The following is a 24,815-nucleotide window of genomic DNA, read 5'->3' on the forward strand; positions in this document are numbered from 1 at the left end:
CAGTTTAATCCGCTCTCTTGTCATGAAGCCGTTAACTTGTACTAAGGATATCATTTGTCACCATTAAAAAAAAAGTTAGCTTCATTATACATCAAAACAGAAGCGAATTTTTTTCTGGCCTTGTAGAAGAGTTTATTAATCCTCCTTCTATGAGTTTGGTGGTAAAGCATGACTTAGTTAATAGTCAAGTGACCGTGACTGAACGTGTACTTCTATTAGAAATACATTCTGAACAATCATTATAATATGACCGGAAAGTCAGATCTGCTTATGGCACACATTTGGAAAGAGGATCGTTTTTGCACATTAGATTTCTAGATGTCATTAGCAAGAAGGGCAACAGGTAAACTTTCTATTGACTTGATAGCTGTTCTTCCTTATTCACAGTTTTTCCACTGTCTTTGAAGAAGCTAAAAGATCTTAATCCATGAATCAAAAAATCAAACAACTTCCAACTATCTCAGCTTCAACTTAATGATTAAGTGGCTGTGTCTGTCAGAGAATTAAGATGTACAGAAGCTGGGGGCGGGGGGGAGGGAAATAGAATAAAGACCCCATGTGAAATTTCAGCTATAAAAGGGCATTAGTAATTTAAGTCACAAATTCCACACCCAACTATATTAGTGCTACGAAAGCAGAAGCAATTAGCAGTTGTTTTTTTGTTTTTTTCTGGGGGGTGATGGGTGGTATTTCAGAGGTATGGGAGACTCCCCTCCCTCCATCAATGCAGCTCTGCAGCCAGTCTGCAACTCAGGCCTTAGAGGTACCCAGAGCGCCAAGGAGTTAAGTGGAAATAGTCTGTGTGGCAGAGACAGGGCTTGAACCTAGGTCATCAGGAGTGTCGTAACACCATCAAAATAAATATTTATTAAACCCTCACCACGGTACTGGCTTCTCTGTGTAGCAGATTAAAACTAGTCTAATATCCCCTCACTCTTCAAGGCAGTCAGTCACTGAGCAGGGATTTTCCCATTGATGTCTCTTAGAAAGCAGGAGGAAAGGGGAGATATTCAGGTATCTCCTAAAAAAGATGGATGGAGGTGGTCTCTCCTTCTACCACAGACCTCAAAGGGACTACCTTAACTGGTTTTGGTAGTAAGGGCCATGGTTACAGTAATTAAATGTATGCCTTTTTGGAGTTTTGAAAATTTCTAAGTGTTCAGGCAGCTACTTCATTTTATAGGACTTCAGAGCTTTTGACCCGGTCCCAGCCCAATCCTAGACTCTCCGCTAGCTAGCTCCACAGGACAGCTTACCATACTTCAAAGGAAAGCCCTTCAGAGTTCAGTGGGGTCTTAGCATCCCTAAGTTTAGTAATTTCATATTTGAGAAAGTATATGTAACTTACCAGTCCTATACTCACTGGAAAGAAATATTTTAAGGCAAAGAATATTCTCCACTTATCTTTGGAATGTCTTGGTACAAAATTAACTAGAAAAAACAAAAATGGTCACCACTAAGCCTACTAAATACCAAATAGCAAATCTGAAAGCCCCTCATCCCCCTTATCTGCAAGGCCAGATGCTCCTCTTCCAAAAGGTGATGAGGACTCTCTTCTGCTTAAAAGTCGTACAGTTGGGAGTTCTTGATCATTTTCCTGACATGGACCCCCTCTGGCAGTCTGGTGAAATCTGTAGATCCACTCCTAAGAACTGTTTTCACATTCATGAAATACATAGGATTACAAAGGAAACCAATTATATTGAAATACATTTCTCAAAATACTAAAAACAAGTGGTTCAAGCACCTCTGCCATACAGGTAATGTTCTTTTCTCCTATTCCTTCCTTCCAAAAGAAACTCAGAAAAAAACAAAGGATAAAGAATCAGTTACTACAACCAAAGAGATTCAACATTTATTTTATCATAAAAGTTCAGCAAAGAAAACTATATACAATGATCCATGCATGAAGTCCGGTTACACACAAGACACATTTAAAACCTGGTTAAAACACAGTCTTCACAATAGCAGGGAATGAAATTGATGGGGCCGAGCATCTTCAGTCAGCGACATAATCATGTTTATATTTCGGATGCTGCTTGAATCCAACTCTCTCCCCAGCAATGAGGCACTGGATCACCCACTCTTGTGACACCACGGGCAGCTGTAACGCTTCTGCACACTTCAGCACTGAGGAAGGGCACGAGGGGTCTGTCACCACAACGTCAAATACCCCCAAAGCAACATCTGAAAGAACGAGCAGAAAACAAATGGAAAGAAATACATCACAGCCCTCTGTTATGAGGAAGGACGTGCCCTCTAGCCAGCCCATTCCACTTTGCCCAAACTAGAGACCTGTTCCGTCCATCAAATATCTATTTGAATTAGGACGTTTCAGTAGAAGGATACCATAGTGAGCGTCCCTGAACCCAGAGAATGGTTGTGTCTGGGAAAAGGTTTGGCAAATACATCACTGGAACCAAGCGGAAACTAAGAACAGCCCTGTGCTGGTGTCATGGTGGCTCACCTCACCTCTTCAAGTTGCTTGTCTTCTCTCAGTAGAACACGAGCAAGATCTACCTGTCAGGACAGGAACTTTGACCACAAGGCCCAGTCATTATAAAAGCTAGCCTGCCGTTGGCAAGAGGAACAATGCACTTCTTGGGGAAGCAGGGGCTTCCTAACATCCTTTCAATAGATACCTTTGTTCTGGGCAACTGAGTGGTGCTGCTTCACTGAGGCTGCTCCCCCAGTCATGAGGATCTCAGACCAGAGTTCCAGGAAATTTTGCTGCTGGTCGGATACTAAAAGGACCTTCAGATTATGGAAAGGATTCTCACGGGGGTGCCTACAAAAAAGGGAACAGAATCAAAGATGGAAAAGAGCAAACGCAGGTCTTAATCTTCTTTGGGGGAAAACAAGAGAATCAATAACCCTACATAGAGAGTTCTCGTATATTTGGATGTTTTGAAAAGCAGGCTTCCTGAAGGAGCACGCTCTTGCACATTCACAATTTCTGCAAATAAAGCCTTCAAAACTCTTCTTTTTAGGCCTTAGTGTGGAGATCCTGGTAGGCTTACCCCCTCCACTGCTCTGATTATCTCAAGTCTAACTGGTCCTCTGGTTCAGGGTCACTCCCGAACCTATCCTCCCAGAGGTCAGAAACATTTTTAAATGCTCTAAATTATGCAAATCCTTGTACACATTTCAAAAACCTTAACTTCAGGACTAATTCTCTTGGATCCCATTGGTGAACCAGTTTAGCTCTACACAATCCTTTCTTGAGTCCCTAGGCCCCTTATCCTATCACTGATTGTAAGCTGCCAAGCCTCAGCCTTGGATCGTTCCTGGCACAAGTGCTGCTGAACAAAGGCAGATGAGACCCTTGCCTCCTTGTATTTTATGGGAAAAAACTGAGGTCATTCACCGTAAGGTACGTCTTCTCCTTCCTCACACTCAGATACCTTCTGTTACTGTATGTCCTTCACTCCTATCCCACACGAAGAAGTGGGGCTTAACAAGGCTGATCTCTACACTTGTTCAAGAGATCCCATTCCATCCCATTCCCTCCAAAAGACTGCCCCATTTGTCATTCCTATTTTGTAACATTTCTTTTTGCGAATTTTTTATTTTAAATTTAAATACAAAGTGAGAAAAGAAAAGAAAACCTGCCCTGTATACAGTAGACCGTAAAAGGATTCAATATAAAAATACATTTCCATTTCAAGAAAACCTATAAGATAAACACTACACGTTGTTTTCAAAGTTGCCCAGCTTTGCTTCTTTGTTGGTTTTGTCCTTTTTACTTTATTTTGCCCCTCCCTTTCCTCCCACCCTAGAGGAGGCTACAATGAAGTATGGATCTGGGGACATATACATAGATATCTACAAATATATCCATATACACTTAAGCAAAAATATCTAAGACATACTATGCTTACTTCCTCCCATCATCTGTTCTCTGAAGGTAGATAGCATCTTCCTTCATAGATGAAAGTCTCCATGTTTTTCTACAACAACCAGCTCATCATTTCCTACACCACGGAAAAATTCCAACCCAATCACATCCTATTTGAGAGACTGTCTAGGAAACTATTTTCCCACTTTTCTGCATTCCTTCTATTCTTCACTGCATATGTTTTATCTGTGTAAGAAAGTTTTCATTAAAAATAATTGAAATTATCCTTGTTTACAACAATGCTCTCACATTATAATACAGTCTAAGTCTTGATGCTGCTGAATCTTCCTTGACATATTTTTTCCTGGTTTCTTTGAAGTTTCTGACCTTTTGTTCTTAGAAATGACCTTTGTTGTTGTTTCTAACTCGGTAAAATAATTTTTTAGTAATTTAATTGGGAAGACGCTGAATAGATTAGTTAGGTAAAACTGTCATTTAAAAATTTACATTGGCTTTGCCTACCCATGATCAATAAATAAACATTACTTCAATTATTTAGATCTGAGTCAAGTGTTTCAGGGTCATGTTCATACACTTCCTGTGTCTGTTCTGGCAGGAATGTGTCCAGGTGTTTTAAATGGTCCAAGACAATGTTGAATAACATCATCGACACAGTGTCGCTTTTCTATCTTTTACTTTTGATTAAACCTATTTAACTTTAAGCTGTGTCTTCGATCATGATTACCATCCCTGCTCTTTTTTACATACGAACGTCTACCCCTGTCCTTTATTTTATCTTTGTGTTCATCTCTCATTTTTGTTTCCTGAAAGCAACAAACTCTTTAATTAAAATTTTTAATCTGCTATCCGTTTCCATTCTGTGGGTAAATTTGCCCCATTCACAGTCTAAGCTACAATGATCTGTTGTGCATTTTCCTCCCTATTCTCACCCTATTTATTCTATCCCCCCCCCCCAGTCCTCCGCTTTACTTCTCCCTGCTACCTTGCCCTCTTATTCCTTAACCTACCCACCCCTCTGAAGTTCTTCCTTTATCCTCTCCCCTTATCCTCTCCCCTCCTGAATTTAGAAGACTTTTATACATACCTACCTACATGTGTTTCCCTCTCTAATCCACTTCTGAGGAGAGTAAGGTTGCAGCACGCCTCCCCACTAGCTTCTTCTGTACAAGTTTTTCCTTTCATGCCCCATCTGTATTAGATAACCGAGCCCTCGTTTGCTTGGATGTTATGTATTATATTTCCCCTTTTCAGTTCCTTTATTGTCCATTTTCTTCCCCATGCAGGACTGTACTTCACTTTGTTGGATAAATTACCCTTGCTTATTACCCCAGCTCTTTCCCGCTACAGGACACAGCAGCTGTCTGATCTTGCGTCATCCTTATTGTAGGTCCACGATATCTGGGTTGTTTTTTTCTTGTTGCTTCCACGATTTCCTCCTTAACCTGGGAGCTCCGAAGCTTGGCCATGATGCTCCTCTAAGTTTACGTCCTGAGCTCTCTTTCAGGGGATGATCAGTGCAATTCTTCTATTTCAACTTTACCTTCTTGTTCTAGAACTTCAGGACAATTTTTCCTTGATAATTTCTTAGAGTATTGTATAAAGATTCCTTTCTTCAGTGTAGTTTTCAGGGTCTGACTATTCTTATATTTCTCTCCTTGATCTGTTCTCCAGATCAGTTGTTTTTCTGATGAGATATTTCACTTTCTCTTCTATTTTTTCATTCTTTTGATCTTGTCTGATGATTTCGTGGTGTTCTAGAACATCATTAGCTTCCCCTTGCCCAATTCTAATTTTCAAGGAATTATTTTCTTCCTTAAGTTTTTGATTCTCCACTTCCAGTTGGTTGGTTTTCTTTTCCTAATTTTCTTGATTTTTTTTTCTTTTTTCTAATTTTTCCTTGATCTCTCTTGATTTTTAAAGTCCTTTTTAAGTTCTTCCAAGAACTCTTTTTGGGGCCATTTGACGTTTCTCATGAAAATAGGAGTGGCTTTTTTAGCTCCATTATCTTCTTCTCAATAGTAACCCAGATCTTCTCTATCCCCATTGTAATCATCTGTGGTTGGGTTCTTTCTCCTTTCTTTACTTATTTCATTCATTTATTGATTGTTTTATTTTATTGTTAGCAGCTGTCAGTGCAATCACGTTCTAGTCCCAAGGTACAGGGAATGCTGCCCCAAGCCTCGGATCTTTCCTACTGTTACATGGGACCCACCCTAGAGCTCTTCTCTCCACTCCTAAGCCACACATGATTTTGCTCCCTCTGGTTCCTCGGGTGGCTGCAAACTACAGCTGTCATTTCTGCCCTGGAACTGAAGCCAGGTATTCTGCTGTCCTGCAAGTGCCCACAGCCAACAGGGTCCCTGCCCCTTGCTACTGCAGTCACTAGGTGTGTGCTAGCTCCTCCTCCCTGCAGCCAGTCTGGGACACATCTGGTCAGCACAGCTGTGCTTGGTGTCCCTTGGCAGTGGAAAGTCCTTCAATCTTCTATTCAGCTTTCAGACACCCCCACCTCCCACCTCATCTCCCCAACACTGTTCTGGAGATGAAAGTTTCTGAAGCTGGGGCTGCCTATCAACCTAGCTGCCCCAGGGCTTGTTTGTTCACTCTGTGGGATTGGCTTGGAGGTGTCTGCACTTCATTCAGATAGAAACTCAGGCCCCTGGAGTTTGGGTCTTTCCTGGAATCTTCTCAAACTGTGTTAGGCAACAACTGCTTTACCCCTTTATTTCTGCTGCTCTTAAGCAAGGTCTTTCTTTTGTGGAGAAAATGTGGAGAGCTGAAAGTTTTCTAACCTACATGACTATCTTCCCAGAATCCTCTCTTTATAACTTATTTTTCATATTTCATTGCCTCCTCGTTTCCTTTCTACTGCCTAGAGAAACATAGACAACGTATCTCCTCCATCCTGAAAAAAACAGCACTTGATCCTTCCATCCCTTAAATCATCCTGTATCTCTTCTGCCCTGTAAGACTAAACCTGAAAAAGCCATCTGTAACAAGCGCCTTTCTCTCCTCTCACTCTCTTCTTAACGCCTTGCAACCTGGCTTCCAGCTTCATCAATCTACTGAAATTGCTCTCTCCAAAGTCACCAACGATCTCTTAATTGCCAAAACCAACGGGCTTTCTCAGTCCTCATTCCCTTCGACCAAACCAGAGCCTTTGATACTTTCTTCTCTCCAGGTCTTTTAGACGTTACTGTCTCCTGGTTCTCCTACTTATTAGACAGCTCGGTTTCAGTGTTCATGCCCTCTAATTACAGGTGTCACACAGGGTTGTGTCCTGAGCCCTGTTCCTTTCTCCCTCTATCCTACTTCACTTGGTAATCTCATAGTTCCCATGAATTTAATTCTCTTCTCTGTGTTGATTTTCAAATTTACCTGTCCCAACTTCTCCTGATGTTCAATCTCTCATTTCCAACTTCTTTTCAGACATCTCAAACTAAACACATCTAAAAATCACTCATCTCTCCCCCTAAACATTCTCCCCCACCCCATTTCCCTATTTCTGTCAAATGTAACACCATCCTCTTAGTCCCTCGGGCTCATAATGTAGGAGTTGTTCTGGACTCTTTACTATCTCTCATTCCCATATCCAATCTGTGGCCAAGGCCTGTTGATTTTACCTTTGCAACATCTCTCAAATATGTCCCCTTCTCTCCTCAGACAGGCCACACCCTGGTACAGGCCCACCTGCTTCCGATCTCTTCCTGCTCCTGTCCACTCTCCAGCCACCAAAATCATTTTCTTGAAGTGCAGGTCTGACCATGTCAGCCCTCCACTACTCAATACACTCCAATGGCTCCCTATTGCCTCCAGGATCAAATATAAAATATAAATATAAAATTCTGCTTGTTTTTAAAATCTCATTTTCTACAGAAAGACTTTCCCAACCCCTCTTAATTCTAGTGCCTTCCTTCTTTTAATTATTTCCTGTTTATTCTGTATTCAACTTACTTGTACATAACTATCTGCATCTCTCCCATTAGACTGTAAGGTCCTAGAGGGCTGGGATTGTCTTTTTTTATCCCTAGTACTTAGCACAACACCCAGCACGTAATATGCACTTAATAAATGCTTACTGAGTGAGAAGCCTTTCTCACCCAAAGCTTATCACTGCACACAGTACTGCCCTGCCCAGGTTCTCACTTGCACATTTGCTACAATGCTACTGAATTCAAAATGGACTTCAGAATCCTTACCATTCCAGGATCCTCTCTTCCTGAAGACTGTACCCAGCTGGCAGCAAGTAATTTCGATAGTTCTGGAGCTGGTTGGCATGGCAGCTGTCGTGGACCCAGACATGAGACACACAAGGGATCCCACTGGCAAGGCACAAGAAGTACTTGCGGGTCCGACAGTGCTGATCCGCAATCAGAAGACACTGATAGGCCACATTACACTGAGAAGGAAGAAATTCAGCAGATACACTCAGTGATTTTGTTCTAAGATGATCCCTGAAAGGTATTCCCAACAAATTGAGAGGGGAACTGAGACGAAGCCCTCCAGACAGTACCATGTGCCTTAGCCCGTCCAGGTGCCAAAAAAGCTTCTTATTTCCCTTTAATGCAACTCACCAAACCTCCAGAATGCCCTAATGCCCCTGCAGAAATTCGCAAATAATGCCAGTCTACAGGCCAAAAATCAGAAATGTGAAGTGCAAATTTCTTTCCAATTCCAATCCCCATCTTTTCTGTTCCTAGCAACAGTATTCTCCCCATGCTAAGCCTCAACTTTATGCCCTACTTACCCCAGCATCTGATGTACAGCAACTTCATGTAGCTACAAAAGAGGAAATGCTCACCTGGGCTTCATTGAAGTCTTCAAGAATGTAGCCAGCTCCTGCTCGAAGCTGGGACTCTGTATACTGCTTGTTGTAAGGGGGAGCTTCCAAAAATTCTACATCAAGTGAGAAGAACCAGTAAAATCCAGTTATTGCCAGAAACTTCTCATTTGTGATCTCCTATTTTATACTTGGCTTCCTACTACCCATTCTCCCACTCCCCAGCTGTCTCCAAAGCCAGTTCAAGGGTCTCCCCATGGATCAAAAGAGTTCTTGAAAGGTGGAAAAGGCTGCCAGAAGAAAGGGTGGTGGGACAGTTGAGGAATGGAGATAGGACAATAAAGGTGGAAAGAATATCGAGAATCTTCCCAGTCAGGACTGCATCTAGACCATGGCTGCTTACAGGGATTGAAATCCCCCAACTTCCCAGGATAGTCTGTTCCAATGTTTAATAACCCTTACCATCAGGAAGTTCTTCCTTATGTCTAACCTAAATCTCTCCTGCTGCAAACTAGCCCATTTCCTCTAGTTCTGTCCTCTGTGGAGATGAAGAACAACTGATGAGTACTCTCTTTACATAGACCTTCACACATCCCCCTCATTCACACTTTCCCCCCACCCACACTAACACTTAATGTGCCCAAAACGCTGGAGGCAGAGGCCGGGCAGGGGGAGCAGTACAGGAGTGCTGGAGGACAAAAAGGGAGACATCCCAATGTAATTTATGGATTATCCGGAAAAACTGTCTCAATTTTTGTTGAAAAATTTTTCTAGAATGTATTATTAGCCAACGCCTTAGTAGAGGATAATAAAAGAAAACCTGTTATTTGATAAATCAGATATTATATTTAGATGAAATCTGAATATTAATGATTACCATATAATCTTAAAGTTGCTGTAGAAGGTGGCAGTCACTGATACCAGGTTCTATCCTGAAAGCTTTAGGGGTGTTGTTTTTAAACAAATCCTCAATCAATTTTTTTTTCTTTTGGGTCACTTACTCCTCTCCAATGTAAATGGAATATAGAAATTACAAATGAGAGAGAAAATTCTGGTTAAGGCTTCTAGCCGACTGGATTCAGATTAATTTGTTTTAATGTTAAAAAAAAAAAAAAAACAAAACCCAATCCAGTGCATGGTTTTCTACTTCAACCCTCCACCCTCCCCATCAAAAATTTCCAGAAATAATCACCTTACTCTATAATATTAGCTCATATTTATATATAATGCCTTTAAGTTTATAAAGTACCTTCCCCACAGCAACTATTGTGAGGTGCACAGTGAAATGTTAGCTTCGTCTTAGAGAAGAAAGGAAGGCACAAATGTTAAGCTACTTGCCTAAGGTCACACAACTAATAAACAGGAGAGCTAAGAACTGAACCTGGGAGATATCCTCCAGTCCACTATTCTAGGTCAAATATAAAACAGCACTCCAGGAGAAAATCAGAGCTGCAGGTCCCTGCTTCCGGTACCACCTCACACACTCAATGAACTCCTGAGCCAGTCATTTACATCTAATGCCTCAGCCTATTGATGTTTTCCACCAAGTTTCTGTTTGCTCTTCCTCTAATTATTCCTCTTTTGGGCAGACTTTAGCTACTCTATCTCTCTCTTAAAATAAATACCAAAACTGGACATCTACAAAGGTCTGACCCGACACCACAAGAATACAATGCAGCGTCATTATGTTGACTTAATAGTCCGTGATGATGAGTCACATTCACCTTCTAGTACATTAGTAATTTCATTTCAATTGTTTTTTGTTATAGGACTGCTAGTTTTGTGCCTATTTAGGTTTTAACCTCCAACCGTATTGTCTTATATATTCTCTAATTTATCCCAGTTACTACGGATTCAACGTCTGTATTTGGAGATACAATTTTCCCTACCTGATGGGACAGAACCAAAAACTGAATGGATTCTTAACAGTCCTAGAACCAACCACTTTAACCCGTCATCCCATATAAATCCCCAGGATGACCTCATGCTCCTTCCCTTCTCAGAGTCCAGTTACTTGGGAATCAATGCTGTTACATGATTATAGTGCATGAAAATGAGGACGATGAAATGGGGATTTTTATCATCAAAATTCTTAAGGGTGAGAAGCAGAAGGCTGGGAGAAAGAGAAGCAAGAAAGGAGAAAGAATATGAATGAGAACAAGATCTGGCAACATTAGGAAGGTAAAGAAAAATGAGGCCCCAAATATCAATGTCCCCTTTTCAGAACACAAATTACCTATACAATCAAATCCAAATATATAATCAGCTTAGAAGCCAGTTAACAAGCTATATATTTTTGGATTCCAATGAGTTCAAGAGGAAGCCTTTCTATTACACCTCAATTCTCTTTAGTGGGAAAAGCTCATCCACTTCCTGTCCCTTCCATGCCCCTATTCATTCTCCAAGTTATAAAACACACCACCAGTAACAAAAAATGAAGCACAATTGCTTCTCTTTTCTGCTAAAGTGATTCCCTGTAGCCTTCCAAAATGTCTCCTGCAAATCCTGCCCTCCTTTACATTTTTCCCATTTCTCTGAATACTTGGCACTTATCAGAAAATCCAAATTTTGGCTAACATTCAACTAATATTAACATTGTACAGGGAGGTTTGGCTAATGTTAAAAATTCAGCAAAAATAAATAGCTTGTTCATTAACTGGGGTTAGAGACACAACCCTGAAGAGCTACTATGGCTGCTGATCACTAATGGTGATACTACCGCCAAATACAGTTTGCTCTTCCAAGACTTAATGTCAGCCAGAAATCCGTAGCTAGTGTTCAAATATCACATTAGAGAAAAGTCTGAGCCTTAGCCATAATGGGTAGATTGATGTGTTTTTGTCAGCCATTCTTATTTAAATTCATACTTTCCTTTTTTCCCTCTTAAGAGTCTTAAGACTCAAGACTTTCTGAAGGCAGAGAACAAGTCTTTCTCATAACTCCCCATGATGTTATTAACATAATTGTACGTTTAGTTTGCAGTCAAATGGATGAAAAATGTCTAGAAATTGCTTGTTGACAGTCCTTGACAGAAGACCTGCTATCGCCACATACCCCCCCTTCCAAAGTCCCCTGAAAGCCAGTTGCCTTTCTCCCCCTCCCACCAGTTCTGCTACAGCCTTTTCCTTAAAACTTGGATAGGAAAGACGTCGGCTACTTAGAGGAGGCGTGTTTGCTTTCCTCCGTCCTTAGTTCAGGGTCGATTTCCACTTGTTTTAGAGCTTCTCTACGTGACAAAGGGCACCAAGCACAGGCTTACTAAACAAGTGGAGCAACTAGAATAAATATGAGGGAAATGGGAAGCTATGTCAGAAACCCACAAATTTCCATGGGAAATGAGGACAGTGGTCTCACCCTCCTCTTCCTCACTGCTCCCAGTAGGACCATCTGGCAATTTAGATCGGTTGGCTAGCTTATCGTTGGCTGTGGCCATGGTGAGGAGAAAAGCATAGCCCAGAAACAAAGTCTTGTTGTGGGGTAACGGTCCCCTCTGGTCTTCCAAAGCTAATGGCTCTCCAGCATTGTCTCCACCTTCGCATGGACTCACAAATTCTCCTACTCCCACGGTACCTGGTTAAGAACAAAAACACCATTATTACAGAGAACTCTCACGTTGTACCAGAGCCAAGGAACCTAAGAATATAGCATTCTACACACAGTAGGCACATATAAATGTTCGTTAAATTAAATGAATCCTACCTGCCTGAGTACAAAGTAGTATACAACATTCCACTCTATTTTGTTTACTTCTGAGATGACAACTATGTTACATGAGGAAAAAACAAAAACAACTATGTAGAGTAAACATAAATGAAAATTTTATTTTTTTAACTTAAATAAAAATCATAATAAAATCAATGACACGGTGATATGCATAAAATGAAAAATCTTTCAATACACAAAAATAATTAGAATTTTTACACATCCAAACCAAACGTTTACGGGACTAGCTAGGAGAGGACTCATGGTCATTAGAACTCCCCCCTGGTCAGTGTCTGTTCTGTTACTGTTTCCAGTACCTGGGAAGGAGGTGAACCTGTTAGCTAAGGGTTTATGACACATCCAGATTTGTTTGATCCTCTTTGTTCAATTTTCCAGGAATAAAAGAAAATGGGTATTTGTGTCAGGAAAATTGACTGTAAGGCTCATATAAAGACGAAGATGACAGGTAACGTTTTCCCCAGATAAAAGAACGAGCTAGAAAGAAGCTTGCATCTAGGGACATTTTGACACCCAGATGATGAAGATACAACCAACAAGTCTGAACACAAAAACAGCTGCCCTTTTAATAAAACTTAACACTGCAATTTAATCAAACTACTTTCCTACATCCCAGCACCAAAGGAATAAGAATTCATTAAAGTTGAAGAGACTGGAGAAGCCACTGGAACATGGAACACAGGTTAGTAAAAGTCATGCAAAGTGCCACAATGAAGCAGTGCTGGACAGTCGCTGGACATCGTGAGACAATGAGTTCCCAGGTTCTGAGGGCAAATGAGACACCAAGAAGCACATGTACCATGGATAAGTGACAACCACAAACTTCACCTGCCTCTAAATTTTGCCCCCATCAGCCCTGATTCTTTTCCCAGGCCCCCCCCCCCCAACTACCCCCATCACAAAAATTATCATTTAAATGTTTCAGATATTATTGCCATTCCCTCTTTACCTTACTCTGCCAAGAATATTGTGGTGAGGGGGTAGAAAGGAGTGATTAACTCCTCAATGAGCTGGAGTGCCCTAAAACAGGAGGCTATATGAAAGCATCTTACGCCCTGCCTAGCTGAATACGTACACAGCTCATTACCAGGAGAACAAAAGGCCACATAATTAACACTACTTTGTTTTTCACAATACTTTATTATCTTTTGCCAAGAAGACTACCATTTGCATGTCATGAAGGTATCTGAAGGAAGAGCATTTACATTGCGGCAGACTTGCTGCCTCGCTTGGCAGGGGATCGATCTTCCTCAGGGCATATCAGTTTCCTCTTCCCAGAGAGAGGCCCCATAGAGACTCGGGGACTTTCGAGAGCTTTACGAGGAGGAGTGGCAGTGGCACTGCTGCTGGAGGTAGTGGGGGTGCCTGGGGAGTTGAGGTTACTTCGTCGTTTTCGCTTGCGCTCCACCAAATTATCTATAACCAAGTAAGACAGAAAGTAATTAGTTCTCACAATATAAGGCCCCGAATCCTTCCCTCACACTTCCCACTGCACTATAAAACATATTCTAAGACCATTCCATATTTTGTTTCACACTTCTATGGCTGAAGATTTGTTTTACTTCTTGCTGAGCTGAGGAGGGTTGACTGAAGATTTGCTTTATCTCTGCTGGGCTGAGGCAAGAAGCCTAAGGATTTACTACAAGGTGGGGCAGGCATCCTTCAGTGGCCAGACTTTCCATGTGCTTCAGTGCAGCCCAAGAGAAATACAGAAAAACTCCACCTGGCCTCAGCACATGCCAGATACCACCACTAGGATTCTATCTCATCAACAGGTAAGCTACCAGTACCTGAGGCCCCAGTACACAAAGCTAGTGACCAGGCCTCTGGCCCCTAGCACAAGAAGCTTGGGACAGTGTGGCCTGTACTCTAGCAGGAAAGCTCAACTTTAAAAACTACTAAACAGGCTCCAAAAATGATCAAGAAGCAAAAACAAACACTGATAACAGAAAGTGACAACGGTGACAGGGAAGATCAAAACACAAACTCAGAGGAAAGCAAAATTGTCAATAAACCTACATCCAGAAAACCTCAAAGGGGGCATTCCCTTTGGTCTCAATTGGTCTCAAGCCCAAAATACCTTCTTGGGAGAGTTTAAGAAGGATTTAAAAAGTCAAATAAAAGAGGTAGAAGAAAAAACTGGGAAAAGAAATTAGAAGTATTCAAGAGAGAGTCAACAGTTTGAAAAAGGACAAAAATTGACCGAAGAAAACAATTTCTTAGAAAGTAGAACTGGCCAAATGGAAAAAGGTACAAAAAGCTAACTGAAGAAAATAATTCCTTAAAAATTAAAGTTGGGCAAGTGGTAGGAAATGATTCTATGAGACATCAAGAATCAGTCAAATAAAAGCAAGAGAATGAAAAGATAGAAGAAAATGTAAAATACCTCATGCGAAAAACAACTGATCTGGAAAATAGATCCAGAAAAGATAATTTAAGAATTATTGAAATACCAGCAAGCCCTGATCATAACAAAAAAAAAGCCTGGACAGCATCTTTCAAGAAATTATCAAGGAAAACTGCTTTGATGTCTAGAATCAGAGGGTAATACAGACATTGAAAGACTCACCTACTGAAAGAAACCCCAAAATGAGAACGCCAAGGAATATTGTAGCCAAGTTCCAGAATTATCAGATCAAGGAGAAAATACTGCAAGCAGCCAGAAAGAAATCATTTAAATATCACGGAACCACAGCCAGGATTACACAAGACTTGGCAGCTTCTACATTAAAGGATCAGAGGGCTTGAAATAGGATATTTTGGAAGGCAGAGGAGCTTTGATTACAACAAAGAATCAACTACCCAGCAAAACTGAGCATAATCTTTCAGGGGAAAAGACAGACCTTCAATGAAATAGGGGACTGTCAATTATTCCTGATGAAAAGAAAAAAAACCAGAGCTGTACAGAAAATTCAATCTTTAACTACAAGACTTAAGAGAAGCATAACAAGGTAAACAGGAAAGAAAAAAAGTGCTATTCATTAAGGTTAAACTGTTTATATCCCTACATGGGAAGGTGACACTTGTAACTCCTGACAGATGCATCTTTATCAGGATAGTTAGAAGAGGCACACATAGATTAGAGCATGTGGGTAGAAGCTGACTTTGATGTGATGATAAAAAAAATTAAGGGGTGAAACTTGTACTTGGAGAAGAGGAAAGGGGGAGGTAGGACAGAATAAGTTACATCACAAGAAGAGGCATAAAGACTTATTACAGCAGAGAGAAGTGTGAGGGAGGCCCCAAGGGGGGCAAATATCATTTGAACTTTAATCTCACTGGATTAACAGAGAATAAGATATACATACAGCTGGTTTTAGAAATCTAGCTTACCCTATGGGAAGTAAGAGGAAAAAGTGGAAAGAAAAGGGAGGGAGCTGATACAAAGGAGAGAGCAGATTGAGGAAAGTGATGGTCAGAAGCATAGCAGGTCAGAAGGGAAAGGGTGAAAGGTGAGAGAAAAGTGCAAACAAGGGGGAAAATAGGATGGACAGAAAGAGGCACAGTTGGTCATCAGAACTGTGAATGTGAATAGGATGAACTCTCCCATAAAACGGAAGAAGACAGCAGAGTGGATCAAAAACTATAATCCTACAATGTTGTTTATAAGCAGAGAGACACACACAGAGCAAAAGTAAAAGGCTGGAGCAGAATGTATTATGCTTCAGCTGAAGTAAAAAAAAGCAAGGATAGCAGTCCTGATCTCAGACAAAGTAAACATAGATCTAATTAAAACGATTTACTAGAAGGTTCCGGGAAGGGAACAGGAACAGACAGTGGCCCAGGAATATGCACCTGATCTCCATCTAATCAGCCACAAGTGGATACAACAATAACAAAGTTAATCAAGCTACCCAAAAGACTGCCTTTTAATACAGGCTTGACAAGGCTTCCTGAGATTAGCTGCAGAGAACACCGATCTTACCTAAGCTAATGTCTGCGGCCTTGGTGAGGGGTGTTACTGGCTCATATGGACCAAGCCCATACTGCTCCCTCAGTTTGTTCCCTTGTTCCAAAGATAAGATAACTGCCATTCGCTTGTACCATTTCCTTTGGCCCTCTTTTTCAATACTGTATTATAATTCCCCAGATTCTTTTCTGTGTCCTTTTACCACGCGTGGGAAGAAAATAAAGGAAAGCTGTGGTCAGTGATGCCATCCCACGTAGTCCATTACTTGTGTCCACTCTGTGCTCTGCCCAGTGAACCTAAACCAGCTGATTCGAACACTTGAAAGCTGGGCTATGACTACACACGAGTTGTCACAGCTAGTGTATTACCAGCCAAAGTGTATCCCACTACCGCACTGGAGTTGGGGGAAGGAAAGTTCGAGGGCGTCAGAAAGAGGGTTCTGGGGTAAGAGCCACCAGTTATTTCTCAAGCCAAACACTGCTGGCTTTTTGATGGCTCTAATAGTTCTCTTGAAATTACGATGTGCTGTAGAGTAGCTGATGTAACTCATTAATCCTTTTTAATTTTGTTTTTTTTGGGAAGTATATACCTGACATTCAGATTTGGAGTGGGCGGGCACCTGAAGAAAAGGGGAAACTGAGACAAGCTGGTACGAAGCAGAAATGTGTCTTTCCTGCTTGCTCCTCTCTCACTCTCCTCTTAGTCTCGTTGTTTTAATTCTTTTTTTCCTTTTCTTTTTTTTTCTTAACAGTACTTTTTCCAATTACATGTAAAGATAGTTTTCAAGACTCATTTTTGTAAGATTTTGAGTTGCAAATTTTTCTCTCTCCCAGACAGCCAGCAATCTGATACAGGTTATACATGTACAATCATGTTAAACACACTTCTGCATTAGTCACGTTGTGAAAGAAGAATCAGAACAAAAGGGAAAAAACACACCATTGCTCTAATTCTGACCCAGTTTCTTAGGATAAAGAGAGAGTATGAACAGAAACTGGGAGATCTGGGTTCTAATCATGATTCTATCACAACCAAGCTCTGTGAAATCCTCAACACCCTCATAACAATCCTTGGTTTGTCAATAAGCCTGTAAGCGTACGCCAATCGTGCTTGGTTGTTGGGATGTTAATTGGAGAACAGGGTTTCTAACAAAGGATTCTTCACACCACCTCATCCTCAAACCCATGATCAGGAGAACCCGTTTTGTTCTTTTCTACCGGCCTGTGTTCCACTATAGAGCTGGAAAAACCAACCTCTGAAACCCAAGGAGCCGACTTTCAGAATCCTGTATCACAGGCTTGAGACAAATGTCAGAAACAAGAGAGAGAAAGTAAGACTGAGTTCTGCTCGTCAGCATAAATTTCTTTACAATCCTTCCTGAGCTCCACAAAACTACAGAACTCAACAAGAGAAATCCCAAGTTTTAAAAGAAACACCAGCAAGTCAAGAATTAATCAGCCAGAGTAAGAGCTACATAATACTTCATAGACTTAAAAAAGAAACAAAAGAATTTAAAAAACAAGCCACTGGTACTGACTTGTAGAAATAATTCTGAGAGCTCAAAGGGATCGAATTAAATTATTTTCTCCAGGATTTATTCTGGAGACAATATATCTTTGGTGTTCAAAGAGCTAAACGCGGACCTACAAGAGCTATTTTCGTACCTAAAACCAAGTTTTCAGAATTTGGTACATATATCTGGAACATATTTTAGACCAAATTTTTGGTGTTTGTTTTGTTTCATATATTTGGTAGAATTCTTTCAGTCACAGAACAAAATTTTTTTAAAAATGGAACTCTTACTAGACATCATCTTTCTAAACTGCCCTGCCATCAAGAACCATAAGATGAGCAAGCCTGCTCCAGACTGACAAGAGCAAGCAATAGAAACTCAAGATTCCTAATCATAAAATATTGCCTGAGTTCTCAGAAACAAAATAATTTTTTCCTCATCATCTAAAGGAAAAGAAAAACTCTGAGAAAGGTAAACTGTTTCTAAGTAACAAATGAACAATATCTTACTACCAGTTTAATTCAGAAAGAGGAAACAATGAAAGGCATAGAGCAGAAAAGATTCTCACTGCTACCCCTCAGAAACTTGTACCCTGGAGGGGAAGGAGTGAGGACAGAAAGCCAGTTCCTCAAACCAGACAAAACTGGGTATGTGCACTTTTGCATACATGTGAACACCCGCAGGCATCAGTACAACTTCTTCCTAGGAACAGTTACTTATCTGATTTATTTCAGTTGCAGTCATCTGTCTGGTTTTATCAAGACAGACAGTAAATAAAAAAGGAAGCAATCAGAGTGGCTAGTTTTGGGTGAATGATTTCTGACCGGACCCTAATGAATAGTCAGGTTGGGGGGGACTTTTCAGTAACTGATGAAAGCACCCCACGTATCCAAGGACACACTGAGCTATTAAAAACTTTGCTCCTTTCATTACCTGCACTGAAATATTCATCCTCTGAAAGGGCTGTCACTTCTGTCTCCAGCGGAATCGGGTCACACAAGAGAATGTCTTTGCCCAACACATCACATTCATAGCCATCATCAAAAAGGAGCTTATACTTCCCAGCTCCAACATCTCGTGTTATTTTCCCAGAATAAAAATAGCCATTGGAGGACCACTTGGCTACAACGCGGAGCCCTACAAAGCTGTTTCCTGGAGAGGAGGAGTCTAGGCCATCAGATGGGCCAGCAACAACCTGCAAAGGAATCTCTGGAGAGTCGCTACGGCGTAAACCTCCAGTACCGCCATCTGCTCGTTTGTTGGCATCTGGCATACGGGGTACAATGCGAGTGAAGGGTTTATCCTCCGGCGAGACACTTGTTGAGATATCCTCGACACCAAGAGGGCTAGGCAAAGCTGTTTCTCTGAAAAGGAAATGTAGAATGAGGAAGTGAGAATGAGATGAATGAATTAAGGAGGATGCACATTAACTTCTCATTTCCCTGCCTCAGAGAAGGAGCGGAATGATCAGCCACGGATTCTGAAGTCATGAGTCTGGTCTTCCAGCTGCTCTCACCTTTACTCACATCATCTGGCAGTCCCTACACCATCCCCTCTTCTCTCCTGGCACCCCATGCACTACTCTCTCCTCCTCCTATTTTAATGAACAAAAACCCAACGAAGCACATCTCACACTGCCCAAATACCTGGTGCCAGTCGTCCGAGAAGGAGGGCGGCCCCGTCGTCCTCTGCCGCGAGGTGTGACGGGACTCTTTCCTCCCTGTCTGATGCCAAGGCCGGCATCGCCATCCTCCTCACACACCGATGCCCCTATCTGAGTGGCCCCTTTTCTAGCGCTGCAGAACAAAGGCAAGTTAGTCGGAGGCCACCTATTAGGGAATTCTCATGCCAGGCTGCAGGCCTGGTCAACACGTACCAGCCCCTAATTCAGTGATAAGCTAGTGTATGAGTCACATCTCAATCATGAAATGGAAGGGAGTAAAAACAGAAAGGAGGAAAACAGTGAGCTTTATTCTTGTCTATGATGAAGCTAAATGCCTCCTAATCAATCTTCTGAGCACAAGCTTCAAACTCAGCAAACCTCCTTCTATTTGTCTTGCCTTCCTGTCCACGACAGAATCTGCATTAGAAAGTAAAGAACCCGTGTGAAGTCATCACCCCAAACCTGTTTTACTTCTCATAAAAGCAAAAGACTTTGGAAGTGAGAAAGGCAGCATGGTGCAGTGGGAAAGCTCTGGATCTGGCATCAGAAAATCTGGGTTTGAATTCTCGCTCTGCTACTTATTATCTGTATGAACTTGGGTAAAGAACCTAATTTCTCAGGCCTCAGTTTCTTCATCTGAAAAATGAGTGGTTTGAACTCTATACTCTTAAGGTCCCTTCCATCTACATCTCTATGATTCTATGGTTTCCAAGGCAGTTCCTAAGAAGCAGGGAAAGAGTCACAGGAATAGCACACCCCCATCATGTCCATCATATTCCTAATATTCACATACCTCCTATGATTTGCTACTAGGAGCCCATCAGGGTCTCTGGCCTATGAAGGAAGGTACTTTGCCAGCAGAATGAGAGTGACAGGCTCACACTGATCCTCCAGCAGTATCTTAACTATCAGCTAAAAGTACCCTAAAGAAGCAACACCTACTGTAACAACCCAAAAGCAAGGGAGGAAAAGAGAACTCATTTAGTCTGGGGCAAGGGGGTGCTGAGGGCTGGCGAAAATCTTCCGAACTCTCTTTCTGCCATTCCCATCATTCCCCTTTCCATAAGTTACATCAGCCTCCTCATCCCACACTAAGCCCATGTCCCTACCTCTGGATACAATATCTGCACCTCAGTTTTCCTGGGCCTCCACGTGTGCTGGGTAAGGCAAAATCTGCAGATTCTGTTGCACTTGTTTTCCCTTTGCCAAGACCAGCTCCCTTCCCTGAGCTGCTACTGCTTTGTGCAACTGAGAGGCCACTGCTTGCCCCACTTGACATCCGGTTCAAGCTGGATGCCTTCGAGGAAAAAGAGCTGATGTCCCCCAGGTCTCCTGAGGAGCCGCCTGTCTGTGATGGAGAGACTTCAGTCTCACACTCTTGACACTCCACCACTGGTTCCTCAGCCTCCTGGAAGGAAAAAAGAGAAAACAAAGTTGAGGAATGATATTAAGACAGTGCATTTCAACTGACAAATTAGGTTAAAATGAGTGACACCAAAACTTAAAAATGGCAAAAAAGATTCAGATTATAAAACTGGGTTTTAGTCTAAGATCACAAGGACTCTTTTTAAAAAGAAGAGGATTTAAAAAGAGAGGGTTCTGGGAAGATGGCAAAATAGGTCAGAAAACTTTTGGCTCTCCAAATTTCCTCCACAAAAAAGGACAGAAGATCACTTGATAGCAGCAGAAATAAAGACGGGATGTAAAGCAATTATTCTTCTAAGATAATTTTTTTTAATTTTCTTTTTAAAAATTTTTTAAATTAATTTTAAATTTTCTACATTCACTTCCGTAAGTTTTAAATTTTCTTCACTTTCTTCCCTTCCTCTCTCTCTGTAATACGACATGGGCTCTACATATCCATTCCTATTAAACCTGTTTTCACAACAGGCATGTTGTATAGAAGAATTAGAATAAATGGGAGGAACCATGAGAAAGAAAAAAACAAAACAAAAGAGAGCAAATAGTCTGCTTCCATCTACATTCAGACTCCATCACTCTTTCTCTGGATGTGGCAGCACTTTCCATCACGAGTCTTTGGGAGTTGTCTTAGGTCCCTGGCATTGCTGAGAAGAGCCAAGTCTGTCAAGGTCAGTCATCACACATTGTTGCTGTTACTGTGCACAACGTTCTCCTGGTTCTGCTCCCCTCACTCAGCACCAGTTCCTGTAAGTTTTTCCAGGTTTTTCTGAAGTCCTCCTATTCATTATTTCTTATAGCACAGTAGTATTCCATTACATTCATCTACCACAACTTGTTCAGCCATTGCCCAATTGATGGACATCCCCCCAAGGTCCAGTTCCTGGTCACCACAAAAAGAAGTGCTATAAATATTTTTGTACATTTTCCCTTTTTTGTGATCTCTTTGGGATATAGACCTATTAGCGGTATTGCTGGATCAAAGGTATACACGTTTGTGTAGCCCTTTGGGCATAGTTCCAAATTGCTCTCCAGAATGGTTGGATCAGCTCACAGCTCCACCAACAATGAATTACTATTCCAACTCTCCCACATTTTCTCCAACATTTATCATCTTCCTGTTTTGTCATGTTAGCCAATCTGATAGGTGTGATGTTGTGTCTCAGAGCTGTTTGGATTTGCATCTCTCTGATCAATAGTGACTTAGAGCACTTTTTCATACGACTATAAATAGCTTTAATTTCTTCCTCTGAAAACTGCCTGTTCATATCTTTTGACCATTTATCTATTGGGGAATGATATGTTCTTATAATTAGACTCAGTTCTCTGTATATTTTAGAAATAAGGCCTTTATCAGAGACACTAGTTGTAAAAATTCTTTCCCAGTTTTCTGCTTCCCTTCTAATCCTGGTTGCATTGGCTCTGTTTGTGCGATCTCCTAAGACAATTTGAGAAGACCCCTGGAAAGACCCAACCTCCAGGAGCAGAGGTCCCACCTAAGTAAAGCGCACATCTCCAGGCCAACTACACAGAAATTCACAAACAAGTCCTGGGCGCAGCTGGGCTAAGAAGTAGCCCCAGTTTTAGAAACTTTCATCTTAAGACCTGTTCTGGCGTGGGGTGGGGGTGTCTGAAAGCTGAATAGGACCTTAAAGGACCTACTACTGCCAAGGGACACCAAGCACAGCTGTGCTGACCAGATGTGTCCCAGACTGGCTGCAAGGAGGAGGAGCTAGCACACACCTAGTGACTGCAGTAGCAAGGGGCAGGGACCCTGTTGGCTGTGGGCACTTGCAGGACAGCAGAATACCTGGCTTCAGTTCCAGGGCAGAAATGACAGCTATAGTTTACAGCCACCCGAGGAACCAGAGGGAGCAAAATCATGTGTGGCTTAGGAGTGGAGAGAAGAGCTCTAGGGTGGGTCCCATGTAACAGTAGGAAAGATCCGAGGCTTGGGGCAGCATTCCCTGTACCTTGGGACTAGAACGTGATTGCACTGACAGCGGCTAACAACAAAATAAAACAATCAATAAATGAATGAAATAAGTAAAGAAAGGAGAAAGAACTCAAGCACAGATGATTACAATGGGGATAGAGAAGATCTGGGTTACTATTGAGAAGAAGATAATGGAGCTAAAAAAGCCACTCCTATTTTAATGAGAAACGTCAAATGGTCCCAAAAAAAGAGTTCTTGGAAGAACTTAAAAAAGGACTTTTTTTAAAAATCAAATAAGAGAGATTTTAACAAGATAATAACAAAACTGCTGTTTGTTTCTGTCCACTTCTGAACTTGTTTCTTTCTGTGTATCGCTCTGATGTTTCTCCCCGTATCTCACACCTTCTCCCACTTCTCAAAGTAAGTGTTCCAAAGCCCCTCGTTGGAACAAATAAGTACAACCAAGGAAACCTAGCCATCACACTAGCCACCCCTGATCCTTCACCTCTAGTTCATCCCTCCTCTACAAGCAGCATGAGGCACACTCACCATTAGTCTTCTGAAGTCATGATCAATCTCTGCATTGATCAGAATCCTTCAGGCACTCCAAGCTGCCCTCCTGGGTGTTGTTGGAGCTACTGTGATACCCACTCTCCTACTTCTGCTCATTTTATTTTGATTCAGTTCATTCAAATCACCCCAAGTTTCTCTGAAGTCTTCACATTGGTAATTTCTTATGGGTGATAATATTTCATTAAACCCATACAAGAATTTGAGCAAATGGCTAGCAGTCGAATCATTAGTAATATCAAATGGTGGAAGGGAATGTACAGTTTGGTGATTTTTGGTTACAGTTCCTTGTCTACAAGCTCCTGTTTCCCTTTTGTCTTTAGGACAAAATGTAAACTCTTCTCTTAAGCACTTAAATCCCTTTAAACTTGGCACCAACCTAGTTTTTCAGGTTTTTTATGTGTTATCCCCCCTTTATATATTCAGTGGGTCAGCCAAACTGACCTTACTATTCCCATATGTGACATTCCGTATGACATCTATTTACCTCTGACCAGAACACACAACACCTCTGTCCTTCCACTTCCTAGGTGTCCCTAGATTCCTTCAAAGTTTGGCTCAAGCACTAATTCTTACACAAGGCTTTTCATGATTCTCTCCAGTTACTAGTGCCTTTCTATGCCCCTCACCTCCAACTATCATGACTATTATTTTATAAAGAAGTTTAATTAATGTAAACTAATTGCTACGAGAACAAAAGATGCCAGAAAGTCCCTTAGTCAGGGAACACTTCACTCACTTTACTGCCTAGGAGAGAGAGACAGAGAGAGAGAGAGAGAGAGAGAGAGAGAGAGAGAGAGAGAGAGAGAGAGAGAGAGAGAGAGAGAGAGAGAAGAGAGAGAGAGAGAGAGAGAGAGAGAGAGAGAGAGAGAGAGATCGCAAATGAAAACGAATGAAAGAGAAAGGGAGGGCACAACCAAAGGCAACTCTAATCTAAATCATAAACTCATTGTAAAATCTTATCAAAAGGATTATGGATGATTACAAGTAGTTTCACATCATAAAGCAGAAACAGTCAAAAGTCATTCCAATCATGTCTAAGGTTGAAAATGGAAGAAAACAAGCAGAAGAAAAAAATGAAAAACAATCTGCAAGGATTTTTATACCAAACTTTCTATCATCAAAGCAGCAGAGTCTTAGACTTAACTCCTTAGTATCACAATCCCAAACATGCTCATAGGGAAGACACGGATGGAACTAAAGAGGACAAAGATGGACACGCACCTGAAATAGACCAAGTGCACACAGAAGACACAGTCACGTGCAAGAGTCAAGGAGATTCTAAGGTGTGGAGAAATCAATTCACAGGGTGTATATTTAAGTGAAGGTATCAAAGATGTGGGGAAAAATCTTGACCCTTATTACTATCAAATAAAAAAGACTAATTTAATCCTCTCACTTTACAAATGAGGCCCAGAGACGTGAAATGACCTCCCCAGGTCGGC

The 24,815-nt window shown here is 41.4% G+C and overlaps 1 protein-coding gene across 15 annotated transcripts in view; it reads right to left on the reverse strand.

The window, feature by feature from the left end:
- Window positions 1-1,829: 1,829 nt before the first annotated feature.
- LOC140514441 (TP53-binding protein 1-like) overlaps window positions 1,830-24,815 on the reverse strand; it is a 130,822-nt gene continuing 107,836 nt past the window's right edge. For 9 of the 15 annotated variants that reach the window (XM_072624804.1, XM_072624802.1, XM_072624806.1 and 6 more), the window contains 8 exons: window positions 20,555-20,853; window positions 19,429-19,578; window positions 18,716-19,146; window positions 11,994-12,209; window positions 8,661-8,755; window positions 8,059-8,258; window positions 2,643-2,788; window positions 1,830-2,187 (listed from right to left, as the gene is read on the reverse strand). In XM_072624804.1, coding sequence (XP_072480905.1) covers window positions 2,000-2,187; window positions 2,643-2,788; window positions 8,059-8,258; window positions 8,661-8,755; window positions 11,994-12,209; window positions 18,716-19,146; window positions 19,429-19,578; window positions 20,555-20,853 — 1,725 coding nt within the window. In that variant the 3' untranslated portion in view covers window positions 1,830-1,999. Of the gene's footprint in view, window positions 2,188-2,467; window positions 2,789-8,058; window positions 8,259-8,654; window positions 8,756-9,101; window positions 9,178-11,993; window positions 12,210-12,435; window positions 13,776-16,284; window positions 16,465-18,715; window positions 19,147-19,428; window positions 19,579-20,554; window positions 20,854-24,815 lie in introns of those variants that run through there. The other 6 variants (XR_011970625.1, XR_011970624.1, XM_072624807.1 and 3 more) reach the window with 6 other exon arrangements.

This window comes from Notamacropus eugenii, chromosome 7 (genome assembly GCF_028372415.1).
Source record: "Notamacropus eugenii isolate mMacEug1 chromosome 7, mMacEug1.pri_v2, whole genome shotgun sequence".
In the NCBI taxonomy this organism is placed as follows: domain Eukaryota; kingdom Metazoa; phylum Chordata; class Mammalia; order Diprotodontia; family Macropodidae; genus Notamacropus; species Notamacropus eugenii.